The sequence below is a fragment of the Cnephaeus nilssonii genome, assembly GCF_951640355.1.
Source record: "Cnephaeus nilssonii genome assembly, chromosome: 4".
In the NCBI taxonomy this organism is placed as follows: domain Eukaryota; kingdom Metazoa; phylum Chordata; class Mammalia; order Chiroptera; family Vespertilionidae; genus Cnephaeus; species Cnephaeus nilssonii.
In genome coordinates this window covers 106,583,541-106,595,477 of record NC_137075.1, presented here as the reverse complement: position 1 = coordinate 106,595,477, position 11,937 = coordinate 106,583,541, and the positions used below count along the sequence as shown (strand labels likewise).

General features: G+C 54.3%; 1 protein-coding gene across 1 annotated transcript; it reads left to right on the top strand.

The window, feature by feature from the left end:
* Nucleotides 1-5,373: 5,373 nt before the first annotated feature.
* LOC307098325 (alpha-1-antitrypsin-like) lies at nt 5,374-10,230 on the top strand (the record flags this gene model as incomplete). The annotated part of the gene is made up of 4 exons (XM_079769013.1): nt 5,374-5,971; nt 7,411-7,681; nt 8,462-8,609; nt 10,045-10,230. The coding sequence occupies 4 exons, from the start codon at nt 5,374-5,376 to the stop codon at nt 10,228-10,230; spliced, it is 1,203 nt and encodes a 400-aa protein (XP_079625139.1).
* Between the last annotated feature and the right edge of the window lie 1,707 nt (nt 10,231-11,937).

Here is an 11,937-nt window from a genome sequence, read left to right as displayed (position 1 = left end):
AAAGGTCCAGGGAAGGCAGAAGGGCAACCCTCAGGGAGGAAAAATATTAGAAAGTGCCAGAAAAGGGGTGGTAAGCTCACACCAGGAGGAAATGGCCGAGGTGTTGCGGTGAGCACATGCCAGGAAATCTGGGGGTGCCCTGAGAAGTCACACAGGAGCGGGTAACAGCAGGACAGTCCCCCAGGAGCCTGACCACAGGCGGAGACGACAGATAAGGAGCAGGGACGGATGCTCTCTGAAGCCCAAGCTGCCCCAAGGCCAGTGCTCCCTGTGCCACTTACACTGTGCGCTCTGGGAACTCAGGGCACACACGCAGGGGAAGGTGGGGCTGTGAGGGTGCTTTCTAATGTCACGGCGGGGCTTTCACAGAGAGCACAGCCAACAGAGCAGGAGAGAAGTCTGTCTTCACCGTATTTTTATTGAATGTATTGGGGTGACATTGGTTAACAAGACCACACAGGTTTCAAGTGTACACTCTGTAACACATCATCTGCATGCCTCCTGCATCGCGCGCTCACCACCCCAAATCAACTCTCTTTCTGTCCCATTTATCCCCTTTCACCCTCTGCCACCTACCCCACCCCCTTCCCCTCCAGCAATCACCACATTGTTATCTAGGGGTTTCTTTCTTTGTTTTTTTGAAGTTGCCCAAGTGCCCATCAGTAGGTGAGTGGATAAACAAGCTGTGGTACATTTACCAGGGGTGGGGAACCTTTTTTCTGCCAAGGGCCATTTGGATTTTTATAACATCGTTCGCAGGCCATGCAAAATTATCAACTTAAAAATTAGCCTGCTATATTTGGTCAAACATTTTATTAACTCACCCCTAATGTCTTGGCAGGGCCAGACCAAATTATTTCATGGGCCTTATATAGCCCTTGGATTGGATGCTCCCCATCCCTGATTCACACAATGGAATACTACTCAGCCATAGAAAAGGAAGAAAATCTTACTTCTGAGACAGCATGGATGGACCTGGGGGGCACTGTGCTAAGTGAAATAAGCCAGTCAGAGAAAGACAAGTACCATGTGATTTCCCTTATGTAGAATCTAATGAACAAAATAAACTAGCAAACAAAACAGAAACAGACTCGCCGATACAGAAAACAGACTGTATTGGTTATTAAAAGCCATGTTCCCTTAGTCAGCAGTTATCAATAGCCTCAGTGTGCTCGGAGTGTGATCACTGTCGCTTCCTTTCATCCTGAGGTGACTTTCAGCATTAAAATGTTAGAATGGAAATGCTAGAGGCAGTACCACAACGCAGAAAGAATGCAGGAATCCCAAATCAGCCTCCAATTAGTACAGAACCATGAGCTTTTCCGATCTCTGTGTGCCTCAGTTTCCATCACTGCAAAGTGGGGGTAATGAGACCCAACTCTAACGTTTCTTCTGTGGACTATTCTGCAGAGTGTTCTGTAGTGCTGGTTCTTGCCAAATATTACACATTTCTCAAGATTGTAGATTCCAAAAATAATAGTTCGGGGCTAGCTTCCCGCTTCCCTGTCTCGATTCACTGACAAAACTACAGAGGAGTAACTTGCAGATTGCAGCCTTTGGTTACCATGGACCACAAGTGGGAGCCAGATGGCCTGGGATCGCCCACAGCCTCCCACTGGCACGCTAGCGAGGTCCCTCCGCTGGGAGCCTTGGTTTTCTCGCTAGCAAAACAGGAGCATTAAGGTCCCTTGAGGCCTTGATATTTCCAGGGTGGCCCAGGGTCATTCTTCCACAGGGTCACTCTGAGTCTTGGCTCCTGGTGGTGCCCGTGATCTCCCTCCCACCTGGATCAATGCACCTTGGAGGCCGATTCCAGGTCCAATGTGAGCTTTCCTGGGGCTGGCACCTTGGCAGCCTCAAGCCCAGGGACTTCAGGCTGCTGACATTTGTTGAAGATCAGTTCCAGGCTCTGAGTATGTCTTCCTCATTTACTCCTCTCCACAGATCTGTGAGGTGGGCATCAAAGCAAGACGGCCCTTTGGTCTTACATGGCCACCCCCACACCCCCTTCAGGTGGCCTGGCACATGCTGGCTCCGCTAGACTAGGCTGCTGCAGGGAGGCACAGCAAGGCCCCGATGGTATCAGGCCCCCGCTGGCTGAGCGCTCAAGGCTCCCAGGCTCACTTCCTGCACGATGGGGGGGTAGGGGGGAGAGGGGGCGGTTACTGGGCCATGGAACTTCGCATCCCCACGCCGAGATGCCCTATAAGTAGGTGAAGCCCTGAGAGACGGGGCAGCCTGCGAGATGAGTCCAGCCCGGCGAGGCTCTCTAGAGAGCAGGTGAGTTCCGTGTGCTGAGTGTGTAACCCTCCCACAGCCTCCCCGGAGCTGGGCTGGGGTGAGCTGGCTGGGGGTGCCACGATGATCACCTCCACTTGACAGAGGAGGACACTGAGGCGCAGCAGGTCGGGCTGCAATTGCTGGGTCAGGATGGGAAGCCCGTCAGCGAGCCTTCTCTGTCCTGCTTGGCAGTTGTGGGCTCGCTCCCCTCAGCCGCCCCCGGAGCAGGCCCTCTCAGACTACCAGAGCTGTGGGCACAGCTGCTCGCTGCCGCTTCTCTCTCCACCCCCTCCCTGTGGCCTCGGTGGCATCACCTGGGATTCTCCCACCTGCAAAGGTAGGGACCCGCCCCCTTGGAAGCCCCCTCCCCCTCCCCATTCTCTGCCCTGCTTCTTCTTTTTTAAATTTTTTCATAGCATTTCATGGTATAGATGTCCACAGCTTTCTTACCCATTCATCTACTGATGGGCACTGGGGCTGTTTCCGGATCTTAGCTATTGTATATAGTGCTGCTATGAACATGGGGGTGCATGTATTCTTTCTGATGGGAGTTCTGGGGTTTTTAGGATATACTCCCAGAAGTGGGATCGCTGGGCCAAACGGAAGTTCCATACTGTTGCCCACAGTGGCTGCATCAGTCTGCACCCCCACCAGCAGGGAACTAGGGCTCCCTTTGCCCCACATCCTCACCAGCACTTGCTGTTTGTTGATTGCCCAGCCTCTCTACCTCAGTCTTCTTTCTTACCTGGTTCCTTTAAAACTCAGTCAGAGACAGAGACCTTGACCTTCCCTTCAATTCCACGCCCTGTCCATGTCATTGAAGAGAGCAGATGCCTGATGAGCTTTTCCCACTTTCCAGAGCACAGCCCGTGGTCTCCCCTCTGCTCCCTGGCCCCGACCTCCTACCCCACCAAGCCGGCCTTGATCTCTGGGAGGCTGAGGGGTATTCATTAACTCTTCCGATAACCCTCTTCTCTCACCTCTTCCCCTCTCTTATCTGGGTTCATGGCCCATCTTGACATCAGGTGGCCCCTCATGGATCCTAAAGGTTTTACTGCAAAACCCACGACCCTCTTCCCCCACAGAGCTGACGCCGGTCTCTTTCTGGCTGTGAGCTTTGATGACGAGGCTGATTTCACTCACTTCTCCCGGCAATCTCACTTTAAAGGGGAAGCTCAGAGAGATTAGCATGTGGGCCCACAGCTAGGGAAGGACGGGGCAGATCAGAAGCCAGGCCTGTCCGAGGCTAACAGAGACTCCCTCGCACCACCTCCTGCCCCCAGCCACCCTGTGTCACTGCAAAAAGCAGCACCTGAGGCCCTGTCACCTGAGCCCAGGGCTGGGGGTGGGTCCTGCCCATGTGGGCAGGTGAACCCACTGCAGACAATGTGGGGGATGGGACCTGGGACTCGCGGTGGGGCCAGCTTGGAATGGCTTCGAGGGGCTGTGGCCATGTGACTATTGAGTGGGAACAGCCTGACACTCCGAGACGGTCGCCATTTAGCCTTGTAGAGGTGATTGCCATTAAGTTCCCAGTGAAGAAGGGGTGCCCAAGCTCCCCAGGGGGCAGGAGAGGAGGTTCACTGCATCTCCCGAAGGCCTTGACTCAACCTGCCACCGCGGATCCCTGGGATCCCTAGACAAGGTCCCCACCCAAGAAGAATGCACGCCCCAAGCTCACGGGTCTCCTGAACACGTTGGCCCCCAGGGGCAAACTCAGTGGGGACTCACGTGACACAAACCCATCCTGAAATAAGAAACATGACTAACCAGGGAGGAGGAGGCCTCCCAAGGGGCCTCATGCCCTGAGCCCCTCCTGTCCCACCAGGGACCTCCACATGGGCACTTCTGACCCGAGAAGACACTGGCAATGTCTGAAAACCCTCCACTGTCACACTGGAGGGCAGGTCTATCGGGGAGGCTGCTGCACGTCCCACACCGCACAGGACAGCCCAGAGCCTGGGACTTTGCTGCCCCAGTGTTTCTGGTGCTGGGCTGAGCCCCTGACTCCTTGTGTGCCCGCACCCTACAAACAGCCAGGCTCCAGCTTGGGAAGAGTCGGCAGGTGACCACGCCTGGCACAGAGGGCTGGGCCCGAAGCCAGAAGTCTGTCTCTCCTGGCTCTGCTTGACCAGCTGCATGGCCGCGAGCAAGTCACCAACCCTCTCAAGCCTCACTTTCTGGCATCCTTCAAAGTGAAGATAAGGAGACGCTCCATCAGACCATGGATGTCTGGGAGGGCCTCCCGGTGAAGGCTCGCAGGTGCTCTTCCTCCAAACAGCCCCCAACAGCCCGCAGGCCTGGCACATGCAGGATCGGGTAATAGCCCGCACCAGGCTCAGGTGGCCCACATGTGCAAGCTGCAGTGGTTGCAAGAAAAGGGAGAGGGATGAAGTGTGTGGCGTGAGGGAGGATCTGGGCCATGCCAGGCAGGATGGGATTCCTCTGAGTTCTGTGGTATTCTGGCTGTGTGTCCTTGGGCAAGATCTTTCCCTCTCTGGGCAGCAGCCTCTCTGCCCATTAAATAACTAAGTCCCATGGCAGCCGCTTGGAGCTGTTCCAGATCCAGTCATCCCTGAGGCGGATCTGACTGCTACCTGGGTAACTGTGTGTATCCAGCATCTGTGTCCTGTGCCTCAGTTTCTTCTTTGATAAAATAGGAGCTGTGGTCCTTGCACCTCGGGGTCACTCAGATGTCAGGGTAGCTGTAGAGAGCGTGACCCACACTCCCGATGTCCTGCTCCTTTCTGTGCTCTGTGACCTTGGACAAGTGACTTAGCCTGCGGCACTTTGGTCTCCTCATCTGTAGACTGAGAATTGGCATATGACCTGCATCCTACGATTGCTCTAAGAGGGCAAGGAGATGTGTGAGCGAAGTGCTCAGAGAGGAGCACGGCACCTGGGAACGCTGTGCAAGCCTCAGCTGTTGTTCTGAGTCATGCCGATGAGGACAGAGAACGGGCCTGGCCCGGGGCTGCGTGGGGGAGGAGCTGCAGAAGCTCCGGCTGCTGGACATGGTGTGAGTCAGTGGCCAGGGGCACTCCCTGTGTGGCCTGACTTGGGCGTGATGCTCCTTCTCTCTCTCTCAGGACAATGCCGTCCTCCATCACGTGGGGCCTCCTCCTGCTGGCCAGCCTGTGCTGCCTGGCCCCTGCCTCCCTGGCTGATAGTCTCCACGGAGTCGCTGTCCACAAGATCGCCCCAAACCTGGCCGACTTCGCCTTCGGCCTGTACCGCCAGGTGGCCCGTCAGTCCAACTCCACCAACATCTTCTTCTCCCCAGCGAGCATCGCTACAGCCTTTGCCATGCTCTCCCTGGGGGCCAAGGGCGCCACTCACACCCAGATCCTGGAGGGATTACATTTCAACTTGAAGAAGGTACCTGAGGCTGACATCCACACAGGCTTACAAAATCTCCTCCACACCCTCAACCAGCCAGACAGACAGTTGCAGCTGATCGCTGGCACCATCTTGTTTGCCAATGAGAGTGTGAAGTTCGTGGATAAGTTTTTGGAGGATGCCGGGAAGCTGTACCACACAGATGTCTTCTCCATCAACTTCAGAGACACCAAGGCCAAGAAACAGGTCAACAATTACATAGGGATGAAAAGCCGAGAAAAAATTGTAGATCTGGTCCAAGAGCTTGACAAAGACACAACTCTTGCTCTGGCAAATTACATCTTCTTTCAAGGTAGGTTTTACCACCAGCCTGAGCTGGTTCCCATGGAAACATCCAAAAACATTCTCAAACATCAGTTCCTAAGCTTTCCTGGGCGGTGCAGGATGCCATGTGACTGTGCATCTGGGCAGGGGGATCCCATTCTCCCCACACAACCACAGAAAACGCCCCTCATCAAGTCAGGTCAGCCATCGAAGGGTCAGCAGTCAGAGCATCATCTTCCCTGCAGGACGTGCCAGAGCCTTTGTGCCTGTTCCACGTGCATCGTAAATCCCCACCAGGGACAGAGGTACAATATGCAATGTGCCCCCCCCCACACACACACACACACACACACAGAGCCAGACAAACACACTTGAGCAGAGTGTGAAAACGAAGAAGGTCTCCTGGGCCACTCTAGTGTCGGGGGAGGCGTGGCAGCTTTAGAGTCAGAAAGACAGGGTCAATCCTGCCTCCACCACCGCCAGTGCCTGGCTCTCGGCAAGTCTCTGTACCTCTCTGAGGTTCGAGTTCCCTACCTGGAACATGAACACAGTAATCCCTGTTGTCAGGTTTCTGTGAGGAGCACGCATGTCACAAAGAACATGGGACTACAGGCTCACAATGTGGGTGCTCAGCTGAACTTGACTCTCAGCCTGCCTTCCTCCTCTGAGTGAAGAAAATGCCAGAAACTTCTGGGTCCCAGAGCACATTCTGAGGCTGTTGAAACAGTCCCTGGTAGTAGCCTGGGGCAGGCAGGTGAGAGGCAAGGTCAGGGGCTGCTTCCTTCTCTCTGTGGGCTCCTTGACCTGGGGCCGAAAATGCCCTGGAGAGCGCCAAGGCCAGAGTCAGCACATCCTGGGCCCCAGCTGAGCGGTGGGACCCCAGGCCGGTCTTGTCCTCTGCAGCCTCAGTCTCCACCTTCCATCCAATGAGAAAGGGGCTCAGGGCTCCCGAGACTCCTGTGCACTCTCACCTGGCAGGATGGTCATGGTCTTTTGGAATAGCAGAGGGGGTGCCCAGGCCTCCGCGTCTCACATGTTGGTCCAGGAAAGGCCGTTAGAGGAAGAACAAGGGTGATTTCCCCGAATGCTAAGAACCCGAGGCAAGGGGCAGGGAGACTCAGGCCAGGAGCTGCCAAGTACGACTGATGCCAATCACTTTCATTTAGCCCCTTCTGAGCAACCCTCCATTACTAGAAAATAGGCATGAAATACAAGTTCACATGCTTACTCTGCCCAGCCAGGCTGGCACCCTGAGCCTCTACAATATAGACACCGTGGACCCTCCTCCAGCCGGCTTTCTCCCCACTGAAGTCCTGTCAGTGAGCTGAGGTCCCTTTCAGCTGACAGATGGGGAAGCTGAGGCTCAGAGAGAGCCCTCTCACGCAGGAGGCTCAGGGCTCCTGCATTCTGCCACGGGTACCTAACCCTCCCCTCTCCTGGCTGACCGGCACCTTCACCTCTCTCCAGGCCGGTGGAAGGTTAAAATCGAGACCGAGAACTTTGTAGCAGAAGACTTCCACGTGGACAGAAAGACCACGAAAAGGGTGCCCATGATCCACCGCGTGGGCAGGTTTGGCCTGCTGCACGACAAGGCGCTCTCCTCCTGGGTGCTGCTGCAGCACTACAGCGGCCCCGTGCCCGCCTTCCTGATCCTGCCCGACGAGGGGAAGATGCAGTACCTGGAGGCCAAGGTCTGCCCGAAGCACCTGGCCAGGATCTTCAAAACCATCGACATACGGTGATTCCCAGCCCGGGGCTGACCAGGAGCCGCCACGTCGGGCCTGGCCAGAGGGCCGGGGAGAGGGGGGCCCTCCTCATGCCTGACTCTGCGTTCAGACAGAAGCCAGCATCAGCTTAGGTAGCACCAGCCGGGCTCCTCAAGTGGGACAGTGCCGGCAGCTGAGGAGGCAGAGCCCTGACCTTGGGGACCTCCAGCTTGGACACTGCCCCTCCCCCATGTCAGCGCCTGGCGCAGGGAGAGCAGCGCCTCACTCGCTAGGAGAGAACCCAGGAGGAAGCGGTGTCTTCCTGGAAAAGTCGGAATGTGGAGGGAAAGGGTAGAAAGTTCCTGGCTAGAATCACGTCAGACCTTCTCAGGGCCACACTCTGTCCCCATGGGAAACAAGAGCTGAGCAATCAGCCCGTGTGTCACTCCTCACTCGCTGGAGAAATGTCACTCAGCACCTGAAACCATGCCCCACATTCCCCTGGGATTCCAGCCCCAAAGGCCCGGTCGGGGGTGACCAAACCCTGCAGGGCAGTGTGCAAAGTGTTTCCCAAGGACACTATGGGTCTGCTCGGAGGGCTTCTCAGAGGAGGTGGCATGTGAGGCTTTCAGGATAAGAGGACCCACATTATTCTGACATTCTCTGACAGGGTAGAGCACCTAACAATACAACAAACCAACACTGACCTCCATCCTCCTGTGGGTAGAGAGGCAGGGGCCAAGAGGGAGAAATGACCAGAAAAGAAACTTTCCATGTTGTGAAATTCCTTTCTTTTCTAACCATCTTGACAGGCCTGCCAGTCTGAGTATGCCCAAACTGTCCATTTCTGGAACCTACGATCTCAAAGCCATCCTGGGAGAAATGGGCATCACCAAGGTCTTCAGTAATGGGGCTGAGCTCTCGGGGGTCAGCGAGGAGGTTCCCCTGAAGCTGTCCAAGGTGAGCCTGTCCCTGGTGTCCACAGGGCACAATGTGTGCGGGCTGCAGCCCAGGGGAGGGGACGAAGGGGCACAAACACCCCGCAGACCGAGGTCTCTGGGGAAGGCCATTGGACTCACCAAGGCTGGGCCGTGCTCAGGCGCCCGAGGGAGGGGTGGCTCCTGTGTCCTGGCCCTTTAGGGACGTCCTCTGAGGCGGTGTCACTGACCCTCTGTCTCATCTCTGGTCAGGGTCTTCTCCTCTTTGGGCCTCGGTGGGCCCATATTTACCAAGTCAGACTGAGGGTCAGGGATTTCAAAGGAATCCCCCCCCCCCCCACCCGCCCTTCCTGTGACATTGGGAGCTATTGATGAATCAGCAAGCCAAGTTAATGAGTGACTGGGCTAAAGATGCCACTAATCAGGAGAACTGAGGGGACCCCAGCAACAACTGCGGCTCAGTACTGGCTACAAACTGAGTGCCTGACTGTGGACTGGACGCTATGAAGGGGTCCCCATCTACGCCCTGGTCCCCAAGGAGCTTACAATCGGGCACTAGAAACAAGAGACACGCCCAGGGACAGAAAGTCCAAGTCCGGCTTCTACCTCCTGAGGTGGGGCTGTTTGCAGGGAGGATGAGAATGTTGGTCCGGAGGCCTGAGGGTGCGCAGGTGGAGTCGGCAAAGGCCTTGAGAAGTGGAAGAGGCCTGGTGTCCCCTGCGGTGGGGGCCTGGTGTCCCCTGCAGGGGGGGCCTGGATGGAAGGACAAGGCAGGTGGTAAGAGAGGACTGAGTATGGTGCAGGGAAGGGACCGGCTCCTGGGGAAGGAACAGTAAAGGAGAGGAGTCTGGGACGAGGCTGAGCAGGTAGGTTCAGCCAGTGGATGGTGCCCCACAGTTCCCAGGTAAAGAGCTCTGAGTTTGTTGTGCTGGTGCATGCACATATACATGCGCACTCTAACACAGGCAGCATTTATGGAGCACCTATGCTGGCTGGGGTTCTCACATAGAGCACCTAATGGCCCTAGGTGGTCATATCATGTAGCTCTGATTTTCCTACTTAGGGAAGCGAGGATTCAAGAAGAGTATTCATCTCCTTGAGGTGGCACAGTTAGTTATTTAGTTAGTTAGTTAGCTAATTGGTGGGGAAAAATAGATTGTAACCCCATTTCATGTTCTTCCCACCACACCATGATGATTCAAGTTGTGAGTCCAGTGGTTCTTTAATAAAAATGCTCCAATGGCAGACACCCAGCTGGCAATTCTGCTTGTTTGTCATTGTTTTGTTTTTCAATCAAGGAAATGCTATAGAGGTCCAGGTCCCCACTGGGCCTCTGTGCAGACCCTTCCCTGAGCCCCCAGCACAGCTCCCCCCATATCTGGCCTTGCTCCAAGGCCTGGGTAAAGGACGGCGCAGTCTGCCTCTGCCCCCGCATGCCTCTGCTGTGTCTTTTCCAGGCGCTGCACAAGGCTGTGCTGACCACTGATGAGAGTGGGACTGATCATTCCGGTGCCATGCCTTCGGAAGAGCGTGACAGGCTTAAGTATCTGACCATCAAGTTCAACAGGCCCTTCTTAGTCATCATCATGGATGAAAACGCCAACATGCCTCTCTTCATGGGAAAGATGGTAAATCCCACGTAAAAGTAACTGCCTCTCCGGGTTCAGCCCTTCACTTCCCAAGCCAAGCCCCCTCCCTTGGTGACATTAAAGAATGGATAAACTGGCCCGAGTTTGAGTGTGACATGCAAATCCCTGAGTCTCCGAGTCTCCTTTCACATCCCCAGGAGGTGTGTGGAATCCAGGTCACAGCATCTTTCTATCCATTTAATATTGATTAAGTATTTACACTGTCCAGGCATTGTGGTTGGCAAGCATAAAGTTTTGGCTGAAACCATAATTTACTTAATGCATATAGGCACCCAGCAGTGACAGGAGATGGGCATACTGGAGATGGGTGGGGAGATGGGTGGGGAGATGGGTGAGGAGATGGGTGGGGAGATGGGTGGGGAGATGGGTGGGGAGATGGGTGGGGTACCTAATTAACTACTTAGACTTTGGTAGAAGAGTGGCAGGAAAAGAGGGCAACAGTTAGGCAAAGCTAAGCCAGGCAGAGCACACAGCAGGGAGAGAGTTTAGGGTCTGCACTTACTTAGGGGACCCAATATTTCAGAACAATAAAGGCTCAAATCTACATTAAATAATGGTGTTTGGACCTCTGGGTGGAGCAAATGTTAAAATATAAAAATACAAATGCTTCAGAAGAAAGCATTGATATTGCAGTGCCTAAAACTTCTCTAAACTAGAGAATAAAGCCAAACCCATAAAAGGAAGGATTATCATATTTGACTTTATAAAATGTCTGGCCAAAAAAATGCAATTTGATTCACCAAGAAGGTATAACAAATATAAATATACTAGAGGCCCGGTGCACAAAATTCATGCACTCGGGACAGGGGGTCCCTCAGCCCAGCCTGACCCTCTCACAGTCCAGGATCCCACAGGGGATGTCCGACTTGATGACTTAGGCCCGCTCCCTACAGTCAGGCATCCTTAGCGCTGCCGTGGAGGCGGGAGATGCTCCCACCACCACCACTGCGCTTACCAGATGTGAGCCTGGCTTCTGGCTGAGCAGCGCTCCCCCTGTGGGAGTGCACTGACCACCAGGGGGCAGCTTCTGCGTTGAGAGTCTGCCCCCCTGGTGGTCAGTGTGCATCATAGCAACCAGTCATTCTTCCGTTCAGTCGATTTGCATATTAGTCTTTTATTACATAAGACTAGAGGCCCGTTGAACAATATTCATGCAAGAATAGGCCTTCTTTCCCCTGGCTTCACTCCCGGCCGCCCGGGAGCTGCCAAGTCCCCGCTCTCAGCCGGAACACCGCTCCTGTAGCTCCCTCCGCCCCCCTCCCTACTCCTCATAGCAGGCGTCCCACCCCAGCCGGTCACTCCATGCCTGCATATGCAAATTAACCTCCCATCTTTGGCAGGTTAATTTGCATACTCACTGCTGATTGGCTGGGGGCATAGTGGAGGTATGGTCAATTTACATGTTTGTCTATTATTAGGTAAGATATGCACCAAACATCAGAGCTCCTAAATATATGAAGCAAACATTGACAGAAGTAATGGAAGAAATAGGAACACATTATAGTTGGAGAAGCAATACCCCACACTAAATAATTAATAGAAAAACCAGGCAGAAGATCAAAAAGGAAACAGAAGAGTTGAACACCTCTACAGAGCAACTGTACTAACAGACATATCAGAATACTGCACCCACGAGAGCAAAATAAACATTTTTCTCAAGTGCAAATGGGGAATTCTCCAGAATAGAACATATATATGTTA